The sequence below is a fragment of the Myxocyprinus asiaticus genome, chromosome 42, assembly GCF_019703515.2.
Source record: "Myxocyprinus asiaticus isolate MX2 ecotype Aquarium Trade chromosome 42, UBuf_Myxa_2, whole genome shotgun sequence".
NCBI classification, from domain to species: domain Eukaryota; kingdom Metazoa; phylum Chordata; class Actinopteri; order Cypriniformes; family Catostomidae; genus Myxocyprinus; species Myxocyprinus asiaticus.
In genome coordinates, this window is record NC_059385.1 from 17740195 (window position 1) to 17766819 (window position 26625).

Genomic DNA, 26625 nt, shown 5'->3' on the forward strand with positions numbered 1-26625 from the left:
GAGCTTCGTGGCCTGTCATGAGTTGCAAGGATCTCATCAAGAAAACATATAAGGGCTGTAATTATTCAAATTCTGCTGCTCATTAAGAAACCTTCATTTGCCCATTCTTCAGAGTGAGAAAGACAAAGACGGAAACAGAGAAAGGAAAGGAGGAAGAAGGAATGAACAACTTTTAAGAGCGCAACGTTTTACTCTTACTGTATCTGCATTCGACTATTTGAGAGTGAGAGTGTTGGAACTAGGATCGAGAACCGATACCGTAATTAGAACTGGTTCCACTGGTAAAAAAATATCGGAACAAGATGATTTTCATAACATATGGATGATTTTCGTAACATATGGCTCCGTTAACAGTTCTTGTGCATTTGCATTCTACGGAACAAATGAAACGGACTGCTTATTACAAACCCCTAGCAATTTAAAATATATACTTAGAAGGGGAAGGTAAGTTAAAAAGGATACATGCAACTTTGATATGGAAAACAATAAGTATTTATTAAACACCCATAATCATAAGAAAACCATGACGGAAAAAACACCCATGGGCTCTGACTCGGTTTAGCAAAGCCATTCTGTAACATAAATTCTCTCTCTTTCCTCATTGTTTCTCTCTTACCTACCGAACAACAATACGCATGCTGTTGAATTGGAGATGCACTACTCACATCGATGTCATGTTGAATAACGGTGGTACAGGAAGGAACATCATTAAACAAATTAGGGTAGCTTTCTACCAACTCGATTACATCCCGTGTTTGATCAACAGGCAGGTAAGATAAATGAGGCAGTAAGGATTCCAGGATTTCCGAATTTTTCAGATGTCCACCATTAAACATTTCCGTATGCACTTCCAAACCATTGTCACATTCCTCAGCGATCGAGGGATTGGAAACTAAAGACACTCGCACTACCCCTGTCTTTTTGAGTTGACTAGATTCAAAAAGTTTACTCAGCTCATCAGTTTCTGCAGTACAGCAGAGATACATTTATGCATATTTACATGACATAAATGCATCTTTCATCTTCGCTCTGGGGAATAAATTATATAATCAGTGTCACTCAACTTACTCTTAACCACGTACAGTCCAGAGAAACATGCAGCAAGAGCAGCACCAGATGAAGGAAGCAACACCAAAACCTTTTCCCCCGGCATGAATTTACACGCAATCACCCATTTATCAAAGTAGCGCATCATTTTATCTTGAGAAAGAGAGAGAGCTTCTTTTGTGACAGCATAAACACTACACAAATGTTCACGGGAACGAAAAACAAGGTCAATCACATTTGTTTTTGCTGACGGACCTGTAGAGAGAAACTCATCCTTCAGTACTTTCAAAGGCCACTGTACATTATGCCCAAAAACTAATTCAGATGGGCTGAAACCAAGGGACTCCTGTTTTGCCTCACGAAGAACAAATAACACCATCGGGACCCCATCATCCCAATCATTCCCTGTCTCTAGACAATATTTTCGCAACGCAGATTTTAATGCCAGTATTTAATACCCTGTGATTCGGGATGGTATGCGCTGGACAGGACATGCGACACACCAAGGGCTTGCAGTGCATTTCGAAAAACTTTAGACAAAATTTGAACCTTGATCGGTCTGAACTATTTTTGGTAGCCCAAACGTGGTGATTTTTTTTTTTTTAAAGCTTTAGTGATCACCGTAGCATAGATTTTTCGCAACGATATTGCCTCTGGAAATCGTGTGGCAACACACATTATTGTCAGAAGGTACTGGCAACCAGATTTAGTATGCAATCAACAATAACATGCTCAAATGGTTCACCGACGGATGGTATAGGATGAAGAGGAGTGGGCAGCACCACCTGATTCAGTCTGCCGGCCACTTGACAGGTATGACAAGTTTTACAATGCTGAGACACATCAGCTTTTAACCCCGGCCAAAAGAAATGTTGAAGCACCCTGTTATAAGTTTGGGTTATACCAAAATGTCCAGACCAAGGATAATCATGTGCCAAAGCTAAAACATGCTGATGAAATTTTGAAGGGACCACAATTTGATGTACCACATTCCAATCATCATTCAACCGACGAGCATTCCATTTACGCATCAACACTTCACTGTTGTAATAAAACCTATGACTACTCGGCTACTGTATCTCTGTATTAGCGCTCGAGTGACATTTTTCTAAGGTGTGATCACATTCCTGAGCATTAATAAGTGATTCATGCGATGTTTTATCGACATCGGAAAGCTCAGGGAATATATCTTTCCCATAAACATCTGCAAGAACCGACTCACCTAAAACTATGTCATTTTCCTATCTCTTGCTCTTAGCTTGTGCACGCGTAGTGACCGTGCTGACAGAAAACACATTTTGAAGTTTTTGCGCAAGTTCATCAGGTTGCGGATCAATTTGTGGAGTATCAGTATCATGCAAAGTTGACATTACCTTACCCCCGGCGATATCGTTCCCCATTATAAAATCAACACCTTTAACAGGAAAATTAGAACAGGCCGCTACATTAAAACATCTGGACACCAAGTCAGATGACACCCAGACACGATGAAGAGGAACATGAACAAAACCCATTTCAATGCCCTGGACAATAGTGCTTGCATTCCACGTGGACTCTGCACAGAGAGGCAAAATGTCAAACAATATAAAAGACTGAGAATCTTCCATGTCACGCAGAATTTTCACAACCTTCTGGTCCTCAACATTGCCTGTCAAGGACACTAATCCATCAAATACAAAAGGCTGGAAACATTCATCAGGGGATATAGAAGGAGTAAGGGACAACTGAGGGGACACGGTTCTCACTAAATTTACCCAACGAGGTTGGGCTAACGGAAAATCCTGCCGCTCTTGTTTCTGTTTTTAATTGCGACATTCGGCAATAATATGTCCAACTTTATGACAACAGCCACACTCTTATCAAGAATTTGGACTAAGAGGAGTAGGTCTCATTTTAGAATCAAGGTAACCAGATTAATTTTCTTTTTGAGAAGTGTACCCAGAATCAAATGAATGCTTAACAAATATGTTTTTGAGCATTAATGCATACTCTTCTGCAAGGACGGCTGCCTGTTGCACAGTAGTTACCTTTTGTTAATTGAAACAGTACATTCCGGAACACAATTCTTAAACTCTTCAATGAGCAAGAGCTCACACAAGGAAGTGTAATCGATGATTTTACATGCCTTAATCCATACACTTCTCCCGGGCAAACTCGACATATGTTTGAGAGGCAAATTTTTTTGTTGTGCAAAAACACTGTCTATAATGCTCAGGCACCAATTCATAAGCACGGAGAATTGCATTTTGAACAGCTTCACACTGGACACTTTCTTCTAGAGAGAGAGAGGCACACACCTCCTGCGCTTTTCTGGTAAGTTTACACTGTAACATTAATGGCCTCTTCAAATGGCCTCGCTTGGCCACTTCAAAGCAGTTGACTTCTTTCTCACGGAAAGATGGAACTATTGCAATGTTCTTTGCCACACTAAAAGGAAGCATTCAAAGAATCTGCCAATACTGACATGGAAACGGATACTGGAACAACTGAATCACTTGAAACTTCTGAGGGGTTTGATAGCCCAATAGCAGCCCCAGACTCAGGACTACCTCCTGACGGACACGTTTTTTTTGGATCCCCCAGATCTACATGACCTGGCTGTAATTCTAACTGCCTCATTCTAATTTTTGTATCTGCATCAATGCGATATACTTCAAGTCGATGCTGCATTTCATCTTTTTGTGCTTGAGCTCTATCTTGAGCCTCTAACTGCACCCGAGCTAACTGCACTTTTAAACGTAAGTGTACCTGAGACATTGGTGACACCTTTGCAGAGAGTGCTGAAGGCTCAAACTTGGGCATGGAAAATGGTGGTCCTACCTCCGCACATTCACTAGCAAGTGGAGTGAATGGATCACATCCAGGATGCTGCGGTGAAGATTGCTCCACCTCATCAGAGACAGATCCTGACAACACCGCCGATTCTGCTGAAACACCACCTGTTACCGGTAACATTTCTTTATTAATTAAACCAGCCAGCAAGCAAGCCTTTAAGTCCTTTTTAGGAAGTGCTCTAGAGACAGGTATTTCATAATGTTGGGCAATAATAAACAAATCGTCCTTCCTACAGTTTGCTATTACCTCAACACTTGGTTGATTTATAAAACTCATTTAAATCAAAAGTTGCCATTATCAATAACCATGTAAACTGTGACTGCAAAATTAGCAAAAATATGAAAACAACTTTAAATAACTACGGACCTATCCTACCTATCCGAAAACTAACTGAAACCTCTCTAGTCTTCAGACAGTTACCAACTGAGAGGAACCTCCCCCCTGGGATACCTCCAAAAACAAACTAAAATAATAAAGAAAAACAATAAATCAGTAAACCGTAGGAAGGACTGGCGCTAGACACAGCCCAGCTGGTTTATTCTACCTACCCGGAGATTGTTTAAAACATAAACATTAAGCCTCAATAATGCAATCAACAGACTTAATTGCTGCTCAATAAATAGATGGACATCCCGGATGAGCCCTAGAGGTCTGCAACCCGACCCTGATGGGACCCAAGAACCCGACGGGTTTCGGGCCGGGTTCGGGTCAGTTTTTCAAGTAGGACTTCAGGTTCAGAATGAGTCTTCAGCGTATCGCGCAGGACCAGCACATTTTAAACACCATGTCAAGTTAAAAAGAACTTCACATTTTAAAAAACGCATGTTTAGACACCTGCGCTCTGTTTCATTCTTTGCGCTGCATCTAGATTTTTCAGCACAGTTGCCACAAAGATTCAACGTTCTGAACAAGTTCAGGCTGCATGGTGGGGAACTGTTGCATTGTTTCATTTTATTCCAGATTGTTCTGAACCAAGTGAAGTTTCATCGCATAAACGGTAAGGCAATGCTTCCCCCCTTCTGCTCTAGTGTACTGAGGAGCTGCTGTGCCTTGTTCAAACTGTGTATGTTTAATGTTTCAGTAGTGTTATGAATGTTGCCTATAGGCTTCCATTAAATACAGCCTATTGTAACAGTACTTGCTAGGAGAACAAATTAGATAGCAAGTGATTTCGGGTTTAAAATCTGATGGTATCGTTCGGGCCGGGTAGGGTGAAGTTTCATTTTAAGGCCCATGCAAACCTCTAATGAGCCCCCAATTTATGTTATGAACCCCTAGCAATTTAACAAATATATGTAGAAAGGGAAGGTAACATGAAAGTATACGTGCAACTTTGATATGGAAAACTGTAAGTATTTATTAAACACCCATAAACATAAAACCATGACGGAAAAAAATCATAACGAAAAGTAAGGAAGATTTCTCGAACATATGAGGATGAATCAAAGTAGTAAAATTAACAACTAGACAAATGCTGAACATAGTAATAAATAAATTAGACAACACTACAGAAAAAGGACTTGTTTACTGAACTGGTTAAAGTTTCTTCTCCCCTCCTCTCAAACTCTGCTTCAGTGTCTTTTGTACTAGTTTCAATCAGTGTAGCTCAGATGAGCAAACGAGTCACAGGTGTGCAAAGGCGGACCTAGGAGAACACATGCTCAGAAAGAAAAAGAGAGAGAGAGAGCGCATGAGCAAGAGAGAGAGAGAGAGAGAGAGAGAGAGAGAGAGAGAGAGAGATAGAGAGAGAGCGAGAAAAAAAACTCCACTCCACAGTCACGGACCATAACACTGCTACAGAATGTACTGCTCCACAGCAAAAAACAAACAAACAAACAAACAAACAAAAAAAAAAAAAATCCTGAGCAGTCCATGCAGTCTATTGAGTTGTCCTTGCTGGTTGCACACAACAACAAACATAAAGTGAACCAATGCAGTCGAATGAATTAATGACTTTTATGTGCTGCTTTTCACATTGTCTATATATGTATGTATTTACAGCTCTGAAAAAAATTAAGAGACCACTGCAAAATTATCAGTTTCTCTGGATTTATAGGTAGGTGTTTGAGTAAAATTAACATTTTTGTTTTATTCTATAAAGTAATAACAACATTTCTCCCAAATTCCAAAAAATTGGTAAAAAGGATTGGTTTTTCCAGGAGGACAATGCTCCATGCCACACAGCCAGGTAAATTAAGGTGTGGATGGAGGACCACCATATCCACACCTTGTCATGGCCAGCCCAATCTCCAGACCTGAACTCCATTGAAAACCTCTGGAATGTGATCAAGAGGAAAATAGATGGCCACAAGCCATCAAACGATTTGCTTGAATTTTTGCTCCAGGAGAGGCATAAAGTCACCCAACAGCAATGTGAAAGACTGATAGAGAACATGCCAAGATGCATGAAAGCTGTGATTGAAAATCAGGGTTATTCCACCAAATATTGATTTCTGAACTCTTCCTAAATTAAATCATTAGTATTGTGTTGTTTAAAATTTAATATGAACTTGTTTTCTTTGCATTATTCAAGGTCTGAAAACACTGTATCTTTTTTGTTATTTTGACCAGGTGTCACTTTCTCCAAATAAATGCTCTAAATGACAGTATTTTTATTTGGAATTTGGGAGAAATGTTGTCAGTACTTTTTAGAATAAAACAAAAACTAAATAGTAAATCCAGAGAAACTGATAATTTTGCAGTGGTCTCTTAATTCTTTCCTGAGCTGTATATGTGTGTGTGTATATATATATATATATATATATATATATATATATATATATATATATATATATATATATATATACACAACAGTTAGTTCCGGTCCTTGAATCTGATTGGACGAGAGACGATCTATGAGTATTGATGTCTCAGAACATCAGCACTCGGACGCTTCACTGTTTGTACTGTATCACTCCGCTTGTGTTCGTGCCATTATAAACTAAAGTGTAAATTTTCATTCATCGGCACTCCGTGATTTCTCGGATTACTACTACACTGCTAAAGCTGGGAAAAACAGTTTTAAACTAACAACTTCAGCATTAAGGCTCATCACTGCTGAGAGACACAATAGGCTGATTAATTACACAAACTCAAGGTGCTTACCTCTTACTGGAGTTTCCACATTGGAGAGGACATACTATTCAAAATGGTGGAGGACATTGCAGTTTCTATAGTGAATGACACTTGCGCAAGGCTACCGTGAAATAGGGAGGAATACCTCACTTGGACGGCTGTTTTTCCACAGAGAAAATAGGATGCATTTGACAAAAATGACATTATCTTCAGGAAACTGACTAACACACTACAGCATTTCTGCTTGGGAGTGGCAACAGATGCAGGTGATTGCACACGCTTCATATCTCTCTCTCTCTCTCTCTCTCTCTCTCTCTCTCTCAAACACACACACACACATCCATCCTTGTTTCTCCAATAAATTTTTAGAGACAGTGTGTAACAACACCTGCACAGGATCAGTACATCCGAATATCACACCTGCGGGACAAGTACAGGATGGCAACAACAACTGCCCGAGTTACACCAGGAATGCACAATCCTTCCATCGGTGCTTTTACTGTCCGCAATAGGCTGAGAGAGGCTGGATTGAGGGCTTGTACACCTGTTGTAAGGCAGGTCCTTACCAGACATCATCCACAACAACTTCACCTATGGGCACAAACCCATCTTCGCTGGACCAGACAGGACTGGCAAAAAGTGCTCTTCACTGATGAGTTGCGGTTTTGTCTCACCAGGGGTGATGGTCAGACTTGCATTTATCGTTGAAGGAATTAGCATTACACCGAGGCCTGTACTCTGGAGCGGGATCGATTTAAAGGTGGAGGGTCCGTCATGGTCTGGGGTGGTGTGTCACAGCATCATCGGACTGAGCTTGTTATCATTGCAGGCGATCTCAACGCTGTGCGTTACAGGGAAGACATCCTCCTCCCTCATGTGGTACCCTTCCTGCAGGCTCATCCTGACATGACCCTCCAACATGACAATGCCACCAGCCATACTGCTCATTCTGTGTATGATTTCCTGCAAGACAGAAATGTCAGTGTTCTGCCATGGCCAGTGAAGAGCCCAGATCTCAATCTCACTGAGCACATCTGGGACCTGATGGATCGGAGGGTGAGGGCTAGGGCCATTCCCCCCAGAAATGTCTGGGAACTTGCAAGTGCCTTGGTGGAAGTGTGGGGTAACATCTCACAGCAAGAACTGGCAAATCTGGTGCAGTCCATGAGGAGGAGATGCACTGCAGTACTTAATGCAACTGGAGGCCACACCAGATACTGACTGTCCTTTTGATTTTGACCCCCCCTTTGCTCAGGGACACATTATTCCATTTCTGTTAGTCACATGTCTGTGAAACTTGTTCAGTTTATGTCTTAGTATTTTAATCTTTTTATGTTCATACAAATATTTACACATGTTAAGTTTGCTGAAAATAAAAGCAGTTGAAAGTGAGAGTATGTTTCTTTTTTTGCTGAGTTTATATTGTATATGTATGTATTCTATACATAGTCTGTGATTTCTTCAGAGTAACTATATTATTGATATATATTATCATTTGTTATCAAAAAGTTTTTTTAATTTTTTATATTTGTCAAGTATATCAAAATCAAATCAAATCAAATCAAATCAAATCATTTTACTGTCACTTTATTGCCATACACACAAGTGCAACAGTGGGTGAAAGTCTTGGGTGCAGTTCCAAGCAACACAGCAGTCATGACAGTGATGAGACATATACCAATCTACAATAAACATCAGATTTACACAACACAATTTACGAAACTAATATACACAATTACTCACAACACAATATACAAATAATAATATACAATGTACAGTATACAATACACACAATATAGAATACACAGTATACAATAAATATAATATATATAAATGTGCAGTAAGGTTGTATAGTGGTTGTATTGACATTCAGGCTGTCGGTTGATAGTCAGTTGCCAGTGTGTTGTTAAGAAAAATATAATTTATGACAGTCCAGTGTGAGATTAATAAAGTGCAGTGCTGATATATGTTGATTGTGAGCGATCAAGAGTTCAAAAGTCTGATTGCTGGGGGGAAGAAGCTGTCATGAAGTCGGCTGGAGCGGGTCTTGATGCTGTGATACCGCCTGCCTGATGGTAGCAGTGAGAGCAGCCCATGGCTCAGGTGGCCGGAGTCTCTGATGATCCTCTGAGCTTTTTTCACACACCGCCTGGTATAGATGTCCTGGAGGGAGGGAAGCTCACCTCCAATGATGTGTCTGGCAGTTCGCACCACCCTTTGCAGGGCTTTGCGTTTGAGGGCGGTGCTGTTGCCGTACCAGGCAGTGTTGCAGCCAGTCAGGATGCTCTCTACAGTGCTGGTGTAGAACTGTGTCAGGATGTGGTGGTTCATTCCAAACTTCCCCAGCCATTTCAGGAAGAAGAGGCACTGGTGAGCCTTCTTCACAATGGCCTCAGTGTGGACGGACCATGTGAGTTTCTCAGTGATGTGGACACTGAGGAACTTGAAGTTGCTGACTCTCTCCACCGGTGCTCCATTGATGGTGATGGGGCTGTGTTTTCTGGCTTTTCTCCTTAAGTCCACCACAAGCTCCTTCGTCTTACTGACGTTCAGGGAGAGGTTGTGCTCCTGACACCAGCGTGTCAGAGTGTGCACCTCCTCTCTGTCGGCTGTTTCATCATTGTCAGTGATCAGACCTACCACCGTTGTATCATCAGCGAACTTGATGATGGCATTGGAGCTATGTGTTGCCACACAGTCATGTGTGTACAGGGAATACAGGAGTGGGCTGAGAACACATCCCTGTGGGGCACCAGTGTTGAGGGTCAGTGGTGAGGAGATATTACTGCCCATTCTGACCACCTGTCATCTGCCTGACAGGAAGTCCAGGATCCAGTTGCACAGCGAGCTGTTCAAACCCAGAGCCTGGAGTTTCACATCAAGCTTGCAGGGCACTATGGTGTTGAATGCTGAGCTGTAGTCTACAAACAGCATTCTCACATATGTGTAACTTTTTTCCAAGTGGGAAAGAGCAGTGCATATTGTAACTGCAATGGCATCATCAGTGGTTGCTACTGTAAGCAAACTGTTGTGGGTCCAGTGAGGCAGGCAGCACAGAGCGGATACAATCTCTGATAAGATTTTCAAAGCACTTGCTTATGATGGGAGTTAGGGCAACAGGACACCAGTCATTTAGACAAGCTATCTTTGACTGTTTTGGTGTGGGCACAATGGTGGATATCTTAAAGCATGTAGGAACCACATACATGGAGAGGGAGAGATTGAAAATGTCCGTTAAAACACCCGCTAGTTGATCCGCGCATGCTCTGAGAACACGGCCCGGAATGCCGTCTGGACCCGCAGCTTTGCGAATATTCACCCATTTGAGAGATCGGGTTACATCCGCAACAGAGACAGTAAGTGAACTAACCTCTGCTGTGTCAGGCATGGGAGTTGTCTCCACAGAGGAGATGTTGTTTTCCTCAAAACGAGCGTAAAATATGTTTAGCTCGTCCGGAAGAGAGGCGGTGGTGTTCACAGCGGAGTGATTAGTTGCTTTGAAGTCTGTGATTATGTTAATTCCCTGCCACATACTTCTTGTGTCAGTGGTGTTGAACTGTGCTTCTACTTTGTTTTTGTATTGTTGTTTGGCTGCTTTGATTGTTTTGCAGAGAGTATCACTGGCATGTTTATATTCCTCAGTGTTCCCGGAATTAAAAGTGGAGGTCCGCGCATTAAGTGCCGCACGAACATTGCTATTAATCCATGGTTTCTGGTTAGGGTAGATCCATATTGTTTTGGTCAGCACTACATCATCTGTGCACTTCCTGATGAAACACGTTATAGTATCAGTGTAGACCTCAATGTCATCATCAGAGACGGACCGGAACATCTCCCAGTCCACATGATCAAAAAAGTCCTGTAGCATAGAATCTGATTGGTCCGACCAGCACTGGATAGTTCCTGTTTCAATTTCTGCTTAGTACTTAGTAGTTCCTTGTGGTGGCGTGGTTACTCACCTCAATAAGGGTGGCAGAGGACAAGTCTCAGTTGCCTCCGCTTCTGTGATCATCAGTCTGCGCATCTTATCACGTGGCTTGCTGTGCATGACACCGCGAAGACTCATGCTATTCTCCGCAATCCACGCACAAATCACCACACGCCCCATTGAGAGAGTGAGAACCACTAATCGTGACCATGAGGAGGTTACCCCATGTAACTCTACCCTCCCTAGCAACTGGGCCAATTTGGTTGCTTAGGAGACCTGGCTGGAGTCACTCAGCAGGCCCTGGATTCTAACTCGCGACTCCAGGGGTAGTAGTTAGCGTCAATACTTGCTGAGCTACCCAGTACCCCGAAAACTCTCATTCTAAAGGAAAACATTCAGTAAAAGGAAAACTAGGGATAAAGTGAGGGATAAAATGAATAATTTTTGCAGGCTCTCTGTGGACGTGGTGTTCAGGATAACAGGTGATGCTTCTTATGAGTAGCCCTGATCAAAACCAGCGTGATGTTTATTTATGTCCGAGTGCTGTGGGTACAATGTGAAACCTGCAATATCGAAAAAACACCTTAGTTATCCAGCATGGCTTATCCTTTTAAACTGTGATAGCTGGCAGGATGGAAATGCATTCAGAGTGCAAATGTTACCTAGAACAGAACAAGTGAGATAGCAGAATGAGAGAGAGAGAGAGAGAGAGAGAGAGAGAGAGAGAGAGAGAGAGAGAGAGAGGAAAACAGCGAATGAGATGATGGGTTGCATTAAAGAGAAATGGTGAGAAAAGACAAACTTTAAACTGACTTTGAAGCAACCATCCTTTAAATAAATTATGGAGTGAATCTCCCAAAATGGAGTTTGCATCCGACACCTGCATGCGTCGTGTTTTAATAATTCATTTCCTGTCACAATCAGACATTCTTCTAAAGTGTGTGTGTGCACATGTAAGCTTGTTTGTGCGAGGGAATGAAGGAGGGTATATTTATTTTATCAGGACTTTAAAACCCAAACATTAGGCCTGTTTCAAGCAGAACGCAAAAGCAGCATGAAAGCAGAGCATATTGATTTTGAAGCCATTTTTCACAGGTTATAGTATTCACACTGCCAGAATATGCAGTGCGATGCTCCGTTGCAGGAGAGTAGAATTGGTGCAGAAAACACATTGAAAATGGAATATAAACCTATTTATCTCAATCTTAACAAAAAATTTTTTACAAACTTTTTACAAACTTTTGTAATATAGGAATTTAAGAAGCAAAGTAAAATACTGGAGTGAATTATAACCCAAAAACTCTGCTTGATGCAGGCTCCACATGCAGTGACAGGTGCAAACAGCATTTAACTGAATCCAGACAATTAAGCTGTTTGTACAGTAGCTACATTTTTGGAGTTTGAGTTCCGTTACTTGTAGATTAATTCCAATATGGATGTAAATGTGCATCCAAATCATAATTAACCAACAAGATTCCAGTATTAAAGCACAATGCGGACATGGTGTTGTACAGTAATTACGGTGCTGCTTCGATTGCGCGCTGCTTGTGCGTGCGGTGTGAAACAGGCTTTAGTTGACAGCTACACTTTTAGGTGTATTCACTAGTGCTTCTAATGGTTACAAGATTAGCATCCAACTCATTAGTTCAGACTTAAAATGGACTGAAAGAAAAATGTCATACTGGGATTCTGTCATTTAAAGTTAGAGGAATTATGAGCTAAGAACAATTCAGTTGTTAAAACGGGTTTCTTAGCAACAAAATTCATCACAAATATATAGGTTACTCTCCTAATATTTTAATTACTACATCAGAACCAAATTCTATCTATTCATCCATCTTTTTAAGCTTTTCTAAAATATAATTAGGCTGAATGTGCCATTACAATAAAAATGTCTGTTCCCTATCTGTCACTCACTCGACGTTGTGTCGATGTAGTGACACTTGGGGTCACTCTTGGGAGCCCCAAACACCTCTGCTTTTTGAATAAAAGGCCAATGAGAATTGGCGAGTGGAATTTGCATGCCACTCCCCCGGACATACGGGTACAAAAGAGCTGGTATGCAACCACTCATTCAGATTTTCTCTTCGGAGCCGAGTGGTTGTATTCAGTGCACTGAATTCAATTCCCTCCTAAGACGCACCTCAAAACTGCTGGATTTACGGTGCATTTCAGCGTCTTCTCACCCTCTGCACCCATGGAGTGCAGAGAATGCCCCTGGGCGCTTCGGCAGAGCGAAAATAAGAGAGTATATTCTAAAAGAGTATATTTTCATTCACAAAAAGAGCGGCACACATGGAACGTCTTTTTAAAGATGCCTATCCGTTTGTGTGTTATTCCTGGTTGCGGTCATTATCTCTCTGCTTCTGACGGCCATGATCGCTGTCTTATGCGTCTGGGCACTGCCCATGTGAAGACATCGTCCATGGATGAGTCATGTCCTCATTGCAAGAACATGACCATGGGAACGTTGCGGTCGCGGCTTGCTTTCGTAAGAAATCATGCCACCCCAGCGGTTCCCTGCACTGGTCCTTCTACCTACGGGTTTGAGGCCGCGTCAGTTAGCACTTGGGGCGATTTGGGGACATCAATGGGACCACCTCTGCCGGGTATCCCCCCACAGACCTCCCATTACCCAGCACGCTCGCTTGCCCTGGTCGGGCTCTCGGACGAGACCGCCGGCTTGTCTCCCGGGGTGAGTTCAACCTCTTGTTCGGAGCTCGGGAAGACGATGAGTTATCGAGTGCAGCATCGGAGAGCGGGCTCATCCAGTCTGACGCAGAGGCTTCGGCTGGGCTTCCTCCTTCGGGAATGGTTGCCCAGTCTCAGGCCGACGCGGAAATGATAGACATACTTTCCCGGGCGGCTGCGAGTGTTGGGCTAGAGTGGAACCCTCCACTCTCCCCTGAAACCTTGCAGCTCGATGATTGGTTCCTAGGCTCAGGGCGCCGCCCACGGCCACACCCCACCCCGGTCCCTTTCTTTCTGGAAGTGCATGAGGAGCTGACAAGATTGTGGGAGGCACCTTTTACTGCCTGGTCCCAGTCTTTCAGCTCCCCCGCTCTCACTACTCTTGATGGTGGAGCGGCCAGGGGGTATTCAGTGATCCCCCAGGTGGATAAGGCGCTCGCAGTGCACTTGTGTCCGCAGAGCTCCGCCACCTGGCGCGGGCGCCCGAAGCTCCCGTCCAGGGCCTGTAGATTTATGTCATCCCTGACGACTGTGGCCTGCGGTGCCGCTGGACAAGCCGCCTCCGCCCTACACGCCATGGCTCTCCTGCAAGTACACTGGTCTACACTCCCGTTGCATGTCACAACTCGCCCGCCGTCTCCTCCTCTGGAGTCAGCAGCGCCTCAAGTTGCTATGAGCCACTCACATCCTGGGCGACCTCAACACCACAGTGGACATGCTGTCACGTCAGGTTTCTCTCAGGGGAGAGTGTAGACTCCACCCTCAGGTGGTCCAGCTGATTTGGAGTCGATTCGGTCGAGCACAGGTAGACCTGTTTGCTTCCAGAGAATCCTCCCACTGCCCGCTTTGGTATGCCCTGACCGAGGCACCCCTCGGTATAGATGTGCTGGCACACAGCTGGCCCCCTGGACTACTCAAATATGCATTTCCTCCAGTGAGCCTGTGCAAGGTCAGGGAGGACGAGGAGCAGATCGTCCTAGTAGCACCCTACTAGCCCACTCAGATGTGGTTCTCTGATCTCACGCTCCTTGCAACAGCCCCCCCCCCCGGCGAATTCCCCTGAGGAAGGACCTTCTTTCTCAGGGATGGGGCACCATCTGGCACCCATGACCAGACCTCTGGAATCTCCACATCCGGCCCTTGGACGGGACGTGGAAGACCTAGGTGGCCAACCACCCACGGTGGTAGACACGATCACTCAGGCTAGGGCTCCCACTATGAGGCGCCTGTAAGCCTTGAAGTGGCGTCTGTTCGCTAAGTGGTGTTCTTCCTAATGCGAAGACCCCCAGAGATGCGCAGTCGGATCGGTGCTTTCCTTCCTGCAGGAGAGGCTGGAAGGGTGGCTGTCCCCCTCCACCTTGAAGGTGTATGTAGCTGTTATTTTGGCTCATCACGATGCAGTAGATGGTAAGTACTTGGGGAAGCACGACTTGATCACAAGGTTCCTGAGAGGCGCTAGGAGGTTGAATCCCTCCAGACCGCACCTCGTCCCCTTGTGGGACCTCTCTGTAATCCTTCGGGGTCTACAGGGAGCTCCCTTTGAGCCCTTGGAGTCAGCTGAGCTTAAGGCACTCTCTTTGAAGACAGCTCTCCTGACTGCACTCACTTCCATCAAGAGGGTAGGGGACCTGCAGGTGTTCTCTGTCAGTGAATCGTGCCTGGAATTCGGTCCGGGTTACTCTCATGTGATCCTGAGACCCCGACCGGGCTATGTGCCCAAGGTTCCCACGACCCCTTTTAGGGATCAGGTGGTGAACCTGCAAGCAATGCCCCAGGGCCAAACCCCGATGTAGACACTTATGGCTCCCAGTCGGTTAACAAATTCCACTCTTTTTGGGGAGAAAAAAAGAGGAAACGAGGCCTCGGCTGGGCTAGCCTGTCCCTATTGTTGGGCAGTCGACTTGTTCCTGAAGGACCATTCGATGCTCATAAGAGCGTCGGGGGAGGTTACGTGATGGCCTGGTGCGCTGGCTACGAGGCACACAGAGGTCTGCCCATCATGCACCGCCAGTTCATGTAAAACAGTTCAGATAGTTGTGGAATTTTGTATAGGGACCCCTAGAATCACTACATCGACACAACGTCAAGTGAGTGACAGATAAGGAACATCATGGTTACCTTCGTAACCTCCATTCCCTGATGGAGGGAATGAGACGTTGTGTCCCTCTTGCCACACGCTGAACTACCCGCTGAAATGGCCGGGACCTGGTCTCGGCTCCTCAGCACAAAACCTGAATGAGTGGTTGCATACCAGCTCCTTTTATACCCGTATGTCCAGGGGAGTGGCATGCAAATTCCACTCACCAATTCTCATTGGCCTTTTTTAAAAAAAGCAGAGGTGTTTGGGGCTCCCAAGCGTGACCCTTAGTGTCACTACATCGACACAATGTCTTGTTTCCTCCATCAGGGAATGGAGGTTACGAAAGTAACCATGACATTTGTTTCTCCATCCTCCTATTCATCTATCGTTTTATCTGTATGCCCTTAAAAAGCTGCCTCACCAGTTGGCTGTGAAAAGGAAGGCAAGGCAGAACTTAAAGGATAAATATAAGTAAAATGTTGAGAAACTAATAAGATGACTTTCCTTTCTATAGCAGAGAAAACAAATGATACATTTATCAGTCTATAAAAATGGGACGGCCAAAAGATCAATAGCATTATGAAACCAAGGGGGTGTGTTTATGGGCTGGGCCCAAGAGAGTCAGTGAGTGAGAGAGGTGGAGAACTAAATAGAAAGCTAATATTATGAACAGAAAGTTCCCCTGCCTTTCACAGGCTAACTGACTGGAGACGGCTCTTTCAACTGTTTGTTACAGGCCTACCTTATTCCCTGGTCCCAGCACTCCATCTAAAAACAGCCCAGGGAAATGACTGAATGGGCAGAAACAGGCGATGGGGGGAGAGAGAGAAAGATCGAGAGATAGAGAGAGATTGTGAACTCTGAAAATAAATCAGGTATGGGGGCATTTTGAAATTCAGCCTGAAACCTCCCCCAGGGTTCATCTCCATCAACCGGAGTTGAGTTTGGAGTCATCTACTGTATCCAGGCCAGTGTTTCACATTGAAAGTACTCATTTAACACTCCATACACAACCGCTGAATGGCAAACACATCCTTAATTCAGCACAGAGTGCCTATAAAGGATCTCCAATCCACACACAAACTACTTTTTGCTGCATTTGGCTGCCTATATGTCGTACTCAACACCAAACCTGTTTTTGTGTCCATCCATGCTCTTTTTCCATTGTTTTTCTATATAAACATGAGCTAGACTGACGTCTTTGACTGTTGCGCTACTTCCAACTGTTACTAATCATTTTACGCATGAGTGCTGCATTTTTTAGCCATGTCACATAAAAAAAGAACATCAACTTTTAAAAGTGCATCTTGAAACTTCTGTTATTGCGCTGTGTCTAGCTTTTTAAGAGCAAGAACACAAAGTAGCAGGCACTTAGTATATACCTCAACAAACTTTAAAATGAGTCCACGTATAGTATGAACACAGGCTTTGTTCATCTAGGAGAAATAAGTATGGCTTCATCCATTGTATAAATTAGGCTATGCACTCCAAAATAACTTTTAAACTGTACAAAGAACCTTTACACTGAATACAGAACTTATAATCCTAAACCCAGTCTAAGTTCTGGCTGCTTTGTTAGAAACGACTTACATTTTTTTTTATTACATTCTCAAACTCGAAGCTTGGTATTGCATATAGAAATACTACTTATGTGCTTTTTTTCTTTCTTTTTTTTCTCCCCTTTTCTCCCCAATTTGGAATGACCAATTCCCAATGCGCTCTAAGTCCTCATGGTGGAGTTGTGACTTGCCTCATTCCGGGTGGCGGAGGACGAATCTCAGTTGCCTCCGCATCTGAGACCATCAATCCGCGCATCTTATTACATGGCTTGTTGAGCGTGTTACCACGGAGACATAGCACATGTGCAGGCCCACGCTATTCTCCGTGGCATCCACGCAGAACCCACGACGTGCCCCACCGAGAGCGAGAACCACACATTATAGCGGCCTCGAGGAGGTTACCCCATGTGACTCTACCCTCCCTAGCAACCGGGCCAATTTGGTTGCTTAGGAGACCTGGCTGGAGTCACTCAGCACACCCTAGATTCGAACTTGCGACTCCAGGGGTGGTAGTCAGTGTCAATACTCGCTGAGCATGCGCTTACTTCTTTAAAAGCAGTGCTGTTTTAAGCTTACTTGGGTAAAGTGTATTTTATACAGGTAAATTTAGCATTTCACCAGGGTATGAGCCAAGGTTTTGTTAACAGCATGTCCAGTTTGCTATAATTTAGAGCTCTGGACAAAAGAGACCATAAGTATATCACATACACATACACAACCTTGAAGTACTACACAGACAACAAGAGGCATGTACCAAGCTGACTGTGCAAAGGCACTTTTTTAGCCAACCTATTCTCGTAGAATGAATGTTACTCTAACTGCATTTTTGCAAACTAACTTGTCCGTGCCTACCTTTGCGCTACAACAACTGCACGTTTTATTCACTTTCACACAAATCCCGAGTACAATGACTAATTATGACTTTATAAACATTAATTTAATAATAATAATTAATTAATGATAATTAATCACACACTGCTGTTATGGTATCGAAACACTTTTACTCTAACGCATCATTTGAAAGATGAACTAACAGCTTTTGTGTGTGGTATTTCAGTGTAAAATTAGACTTATTTACTAACCACCCTCAGCCTAGTTTAAGAAGGTACAATAAGCGCTAAAATACTGCTGTCCTGATTATTTAAATTAAGTCAGTCATTCCTTTCTGTGCAAACACATCTCCTTTCTATGTAATTAGGCTCATTATAGATCATGCTTCATTCTCAAAATGTCATGCTATATGCCCGGCCAAATTTACATCACGTTATTACCGCCTGAGGAAAGCAGAAACTGAATTTTATTTAAAAGAGATGTTTATGTACATTTCTGTTGATTATGGTACACAGTAGTAATGCATCAAATAATGGTCAAATGATGCTATAACCTGACATATAATCCAGACGCTTGGCTTAGCGAAGCATAATTCCTTTATTGAATCGGGTACTAAATCAATGCAGAAAGCGCATGCAAATAAAAATGGCTTTTACAGAGCACTTTTTAATTCTTAGTAAATTCCCCCCTCTGTGTTGTGGAAGTTGCCATTTTTTATATATACATTTTTATATTTGCTTTCAATTTACTTTAACCATAATTGTTATATATTGGAAGGGTGTAATTGAGATGGAACTCACCAGAAACGAGTGGGATCGGTTGTTGAAAGGCATAGGCTCCGTGAAGAACTCAGTGTTCTGAATGAGTCTCCCATGACCCCCATACTGCAGCTCATCCGAGTTCAGTTTGATTTTATATCTGATACGAAACATGATCAAGGAACTGAAAGAAGACTGGTGAAGTGCTCTCTGGACTTGTGAAATGTATCTCTCTCTTATTCTTTCTCTGTTTCTTGTAAACTGTAGCTCAGGGACAGATGGTTGGTCTGATATTGATACATGCAGAGATGTAATAGATGGCTGTGTTATTAAGTAACAGCACAAAACAAGAGGGAAACCACCAGATAGATTATACACAAGAAATTGATCTGTATCTACATCTCTGAGGTGAAACAGGTACATATTTGTAAACACAAGAGATTTCTAATCAATGATACTCATGATTATCCAGAGACAGCTGTGCATATCGTCTACAAGAAGGGTTCTTATCATACTGACATTTCAGTAGTGAATACCAATACCAGTGAAATTTCAATAATTGTCCAAATTCAATATCATAGTGTAGCTGGTGGGCTGCAAATAACCACACTGGACACAAAACTATTTTTGGGAATTTTTATCTGACGGAAGTTTTTTTTATAAAATATTAAATAATAATAATTGTTTTTTTTTTAAACAGCGGTCGATGGGGCCATATATATATATATATATATATATATATATATATATATATATATATATATACAGGTGCATCTCAATAAATTAGAATGTCATGGAAAAGTTCATTTATTTCAGTAATTCAGCTCAAATTGTGAAACTTGTGTATTAAATAAATTCAATGCACACAGACTGAAGTAGTTTAAGTCTTTGGTTCTTTTAATTGTGATGATTTTGGCTCACATTTAACAAAAACCCACCAATTCAATCTCAAAAAATTAGAATATGGTGACATGCCAATCAGCTAATCAACTCAAAACACCTGCAAAGGTTTCCTGAGCCTTCAAAATGGTCTCTCAGTTTGGTTCACTAGGCTACACAATCATGGGGAAGACTGCTGATCTGACAGTTGTCCAGAAGACAATCATTGACACCCTTCACAAGGAGGGTAAGCCACAAACAGTCATTGCCAAAGAAGCTGGCTGTTCACAGAGTGCTGTATCCAAGCATGTTAACAGAAAGTTGAGTGGAAGGAAAAAGTGTGGAAGAAAAAGATGCACAACCAACCGAGAGAACCGCAGCCTTACGATTGTCAAGCAAAATCGATTCAAGAATTTGGGTGAACTTCACAAGGAATGGACTGAGGCTGGGGTCAAGGCATCAAGAGCCACCACACACAGACATGTCAAGGAATTTGGCTACAGTTGTCGTGTTCCTCTTGTTAAGCCACTCCTGAACCACAGACAACGTCAGAGGCGTCTTACCTGGGCTAAGGAGAAGAAGAACTGGACTGTTGCCCAGTGGTCCAAAGTCCTCTTTTCAGATGAGAACAAGTTTTGTATTTCATTTGGAAACCAAGGTCCTAGAGTCTGGAGGAAGGGTGGAGAAGCTCATAGCCCAAGTTGCTTGAAGTCCAGTGTTAAGTTTCCACAGTCTGTGATGATTTGGGGTGCAATGTCATCTGCTGGTGTTGGTCCATTGTGTTTTTTGAAAACCAAAGTCACTGCACCCATTTACCAAGAAATTTTGGAGCACTTCATGCTTCCTTCTGCTGACCAGCTTTTTAAAGATGCTGATTTCATTTTCCAGCAGGATTTGGCACCTGCCCACACTGCCAAAAGCACCAAAAGTTGGTTAAATGACCATGATGTTGGTGTGCTTGACTGGCCAGCAAACTCACCAGACCTGAACCCCATAGAGAATCTATGGGGTATTATCAAGAGGAAAATGAGAAACAAGAGACCAAAAAATGCAGATGAGCTGAAGGCCACTGTCAAAGAAACCTGGGCTTCCATACCACCTCAGCAGTGCCACAAACTGATCACCTCCATGCCACGCCGAATTGAGGCAGTAATTAAAGCAAAAGGAGCCCCTACCAAGTATTGAGTACATATACAGTAAATGAACATACTTTCCAGAAGGCCAACAATTCACTAAAAATGTTTTTTTTATTGGTCTTATGATGTATTCTAATTTTTTGAGATAGTGAATTGGTGGGTTTTTGTTAAATGTGAGCCAAAATCATCACGATTAAAAGAACCAAAGACTTAAACTACTTCAGTCTGTGTGCACTGAATTTATTTAATACACGAGTTTCACAATTTGAGTTGAATTACTGAAATAAATGAACTTTTCCACGACATTCTAATTTATTGAGATGCACCTGTATGTGTGTGTGTGTGTGTGTGTGTGTGTGTAGAGGCCAATGTCAAAAGAAAATACAAACAGAACATTAGATTACCCATATGATTCAGCATACATCACCTTAATAAATGTTTATCATTCACAGCATTTTATGCATTTAACACATGCTTAAATCACTCAAAGCATTGTATGCATTTTAACCAAGCTTTAAGGACATGTATTGCAGTTTAAAACAACAGAGTTCTCATTACACATGTTTTCACATATAGCAAGTATTACAGTTATTCACTAAACTGGAAAACACTCTGGGCTATAAATCATTAAATAAGATATGATTGACTCTAAATTTACATACCCAGTTCTAACATGTGTGCACAGAACGTGGTTAGAAAGAGTTGAACCAGTGATTGTCAGTAAGTAGGTGTTACGTGTTGTAAGGACTTTTATAATTATAATGTCCAATATAATTGAGTCTTTAGTCAAGAGTTTGTGTCTGAAGAACATATTTCACTCTTCCTCTTCCCGTGGAGCCCCTCAGGCAATCTTCTATGCTCCCTACTAGCCTAAGTAATGATTAGCTACAACATAATTTACCCCCTGTCGGGGCAGTGGTACTCTGTGTGTTCACAGTCAGGCCAGTAAACAAGCACCACACAGGGAGGAGAGGAGCCGGGGAGACCACTCTCTCTCTTTCTATGGTCTCATGGGAAGAGAAAATTTAGTTAAAAATCCTGGTTTAGTGGAGTCTTATTATCCAATGATCTAAATGTAAGAGTCACACAATGTGCAGTAAGTGTGAACCTTTGGTTGCAAGCTCCTTTCAGCTAAACATGCTGAGAATTAATGCATACATCCGAGCAGAGAACTAGGGAAGCCCTAGTTAAAAAAAATAACTGGCAACTTTTAAATTATTATTTTCTGCTGTGTGTATATAAATATATATATATATATATATATATATATATATATATATATATATATATATATATATATACACACACACAGCAGAAAATAATAATTTAAAAGTTGTTTTGTGTTGGCCTTTAAGGAAACTTTGTGTGTGTGTATATATATATATATATATATATATATATATATATATATATATATATATATATATATATATATGTATATACATACACACACACAAAGTTTCCTTAAAGGCCAACACAAAACATTTTGTATGTTACTAGCATGTTAGCATGTTACTGTTACCTTTTCATTTTGGTAGTAAGAAACTCCAAAAAAAGGTTCTGCTGTTCAACAGTAAGCATCAATAATCGTTACTGTGAATCGCGAGTCATCTTGGGAGTCACTGAAGTAATACGGTCAATACAGTACAACAGTTAGAAGTAAAAATCCCCCCCAAAATTTTGTTTTCATATGGAATCGATAAACAACGATAACTCATAAATCTTTAAAGACAGACCTACACTGAGCTCAGAGATTAATTGATGGTATATGCTTCTGCTGAAGCCATCAGCTCATGTTATAAAAATCACGTTTAATAGCAGGATTCATGGTGAAGAACTACACACGATCCTTAATGGGAAAATCCAGCACTCTGAGGACTGCGGCAAAAGAGCTCTGCAGCGACCGCCCACTCCCATGATGCACTGTCAATGACCTGACTGAGTTGGTCTTCCAACAATCACACTCATTCTACACTCATTTATAATGTAATAAGCAACTTTAAATCACTTGTTTTATATTTTTCCATTGTGTTTCATTCGATTACGTCATTCACAATGGTTAATGGGATTGTAGATCATTCCCTCATTAAAGACGTTAAGTGCACAGTCTTGTACCTTTGTCTTTTTGTCTGATTTTCAAATACTTTTATGCTTCAAATCAAAGTTTGGAGCTGGTTAGTTTGGTTCATGGCTAAGAAATCTATAAAATCTTTTTTAAAAGATTTTAAAAAATCCCTTTGGAAAAAATAAATGGGAAAAATACTTCCGGAACCAAGACTTCTTGGTAAAATGCAAAAACTGAAATGTTATTCCTGTCATTTGATGACTGTTAATTTTTTTTTGCCAAATTATGTCTTAAAATGACATTTAAATGACCGAATGAGCAATTTACTATGTACTCATTTACTGCGTATTCACTGTGGGAAAACTTTACAATAAGGTTCCATTCGTTAACATTAGTTAATGCATTAGGCATCATGAACAATTAAAAATATATTTTTACAACATTAATTATTCTTTGTTAGTTAATAAAAATAGAATTGTTCATTGTTAGTTCGTGTTAGTTCATAGTGCATTAACTAATGTTAACAAATACTATTTTTAAAATGTATTAGTATATGTTGAATTTAACATTAACAAAGATTAATAAATGCTGTAAAAGTATAGTTCATTGCTAGTTCATGTTAACTAATGTTAAGTAATGGAACCTTATTGTAAAGTGTTACCTTTACTGTCTAAACTGTGTATAAATAAATGACCTGAAGTTCAGTCATGAAACTATGGCACAAGCTGGTAGGTTCTTTCAATGTAATCTCGGTAGCCAATCAACTTGTTTCTACCAATTACGTCTAACATTTAAATAAGCCTTACCTCAGTGTGTTACCAGAAAACGTCATGGTTACTTTAGTAACCTCCGTTCCCTGATGGAGGGAACGAGACTTTGTGTCGATGTAGTGACACTAGGGACACTCTTGGGAGCCTGAAACACCTCTGATCTTTTGAGGCCAATGAGAATTGACGAGTGGAATTTGCATGCCACTCCCCCGGACATACGGGTATAAAAGGAGCTGGTATGCAACCACTCATTCAGGTTTTGTGCTGAGGAGCCGAGACAAGGTCCCGGCCATTTCAGCGGGTAGTTCAGCGTTGTGGCAAGAGGGACACAACGTCTCATTCCCTCCATCACTCCCAAGGGGAAGACACTGCGGAGACCACACCCTGACCAGAGAAAGGGGGGGGGGGGTACTTCAAGTGGAAATACATCACATGGTCTTACCGAGTCTTGTCGGAAGGATGTCATGTGGAGAGTTGCATGGTAGGTCCTACCCAAGGGGGGAGGAGTTTCTACAAGCATGGGTACTGGAGCAGAGGGCCCTCTGCTCAAGGAAGACGTAGTTTACCATGAGGGAAAAGATTTTATGGAAGATAAAACACATGGGGATACCTATGGGGAACCACCGCATGCAGAGCACCTACCTCAGTACAGGGCCTCACCAGCGCACTTACAGAGCTGGCAGTGAGTCTCTCCACAAACTCGACTGCCACAGGGCTAAGGAGGAAGTCATCCAGGGATCACAGTCTGTGAACACTACTGGGAGTCAAGAGCGCATGTCTTCCCCTCAAGGGAGGGGAAAGGTGCTATGCGCAAGCGGTACACCCGGCCAGCTGTCCCAGAACTTATCTGCTTGTGCCTGCCACTACACGGGACGAAACTGACTCAACCTGGAGATTGTAGAACCTCGCAAAGGTGTTGGGTGTTGCCCAGCCCGCTGCTCTGCAGATGTCTGCCAAAGAGGCATCACTGGCCAGGGCCCAGGAGGCTGCCACACTCCTGGTAGAATGGGCTTGTAACCCTGCAGGGGGTGGCACGTCCTGAGCTTGATATGCCATAGCGATGGCATCAATGACCCAGTGGGCGTTTCTCTGATTGGAGACAGCACTTCCTTTCCGCTGTCCACCAAAGCAGACAAAAAGCTCGAAGCACTTACCTGGCTCCTGCTGCCCACCATGAGATTGGCCGAAGAGGGAGGAGGAGGAGTCTTGTCCCCGAGGTCCATCGGCACTAATCCCGTGTGGGGGTATTCATGCCACAGCTGGGCGCCCAGGGGCGGGGGGTCCACCGCTGGAGCGCCAACCCTGCCAAAAAGGAGCGGTGGACGGCGGTTGTCCGAAGAGAAAATCTGAATGAGTGGTTGCATACCAGCTCCTTTTAAACCCGTATGTCCGGGGGAGTGGCATGCAAATTCCACTCGCCAATTCTCATTGGCTTTTTTTCAAAAGATCAGAGATGTTTCGGGTTCCCAAGAGTGATCCCTAGTGTCACTACATCGACACAACATCGAGTGAGTGACAGATAGGGAACTGGTCTCACTGCGCAAGCAATGAGAGTTTTCTTAGCGTTTAGCCACCTCCTCTCCAGCACCCCAGGTCAAGATCTGCTTCATGGGATCTCATGCATGTTTTGTTCAGGTGCTGAAGAATGTATTGCATACTTGTCGTAGCATGTCTGTGTGTATAGCAGTAGCAAATCTTTAATTTTCTCTGCAGCGGCAGCAGCGTAAGCAGATCTTGTCCACCAAGACCAAACCTACTACCTTACCCTACTACCTACTTCACTTATAAAAATTGAGAGTTCTGGCATACTTGCTGCAAATTCACCACTCATTATTTTCACACACAAATGAGCTTCGTGGCAAACTCTTCACTGTAGCCAAAGGTTTGCTGAGGGTTCACCACTACCAGCGAAGAGCTGCAAACCTCTGGCAAATATTTGCATTGAAAAGCATTTTCATATAAAAATATGAGTGGGAAAGTCGCGGCAAATTTGCAGCAAGTTTGTCAGAAATCTAGATTTTTTGTAAAGATTGTCATATCCATTAATAAATATATTTTAAAACTTAATCCCGAGAGTTGTCATGACTGAACTGTGTTGTTAGTGGTCGTCATTGGTTGATGTGTGAAGCTCCAATCATAGATCACGTTACAATTACAGCTGGTTAAAAAATTTAAAACATTAATTTGAGGTTAAAACGGAACAATTCAACCCACTTATATAAATCCCCCTCTTTTATCTGCACACTTTTAGGTTTTGATGTTATAGAAGGTTTTACTGTCAAGTATAAAGGTTAGACAAATCTTGATTCTAAGCAATTTTATGTGTTGATGCTTGTAAAAGTTGCCAGCTGCTGTACAGATTAAAATAAGTGTTTTTTGATTGAGAGTTGGATAAGAAGGGCAGGTGGCAAACTTATTCTCATTAAACCAAGAAATCTCTGCTTCCAAAATAATTGACGTGATCCACACCCACTTACATTCTCCCCAGGAAACGTATTCTGTCCTCCTTCAACAAATACACAATCAAAACATCAGGAATCAGCAAGCACACCATTCTGGAAAGAGATTATATCCGCAGACTGCCATGATAGTTTTAAAATCGGCAATAAAAACACCATGGCTTGGTGTAAAATTGGGGATTTGAGGGGGATTGTGGTTGAATCTAGTAAACAAAGAACAATGCTCTGTGTATAAGCAGAACCTCACCCACCCAAAGGGCTCCACAGCCCTGCTGCTTGCTTTCAGACAATTTCTGCATCTTTGGGGAGGATGGTAGGGAAGCAATCTCTCTACTGTTTTGATTTCAGTCTCTTATTTTCCCCTGCTCTGTCATGCATTTCAAAATCCTCTCCAAGTATCTCTTTTTCCTATTCCCTGGGTTGTTTGGAAGGGGGCAGATTTCTCTTAAGAGCTTCACTCTGCTGGCTCCTGCAGACAGCATCAGAGGGAGGGCTGAACAGGGGATGTTAGT

At 42.4% G+C, this 26625-nt stretch overlaps 1 protein-coding gene across 1 annotated transcript in view; it reads right to left on the reverse strand.

Moving 5' to 3' along the window:
* Positions 1–26625, reverse strand: part of LOC127432841 (1,4-alpha-glucan-branching enzyme-like) — a 261140-nt gene that overhangs the window by 13984 nt on the left and 220531 nt on the right. Inside the window, exon 15 of the mRNA XM_051684290.1 lies at positions 18847–18964. Within this exon, the coding sequence (XP_051540250.1) occupies positions 18847–18964 (118 nt within the window). The remainder of the gene's footprint in view (positions 1–18846; positions 18965–26625) is intronic.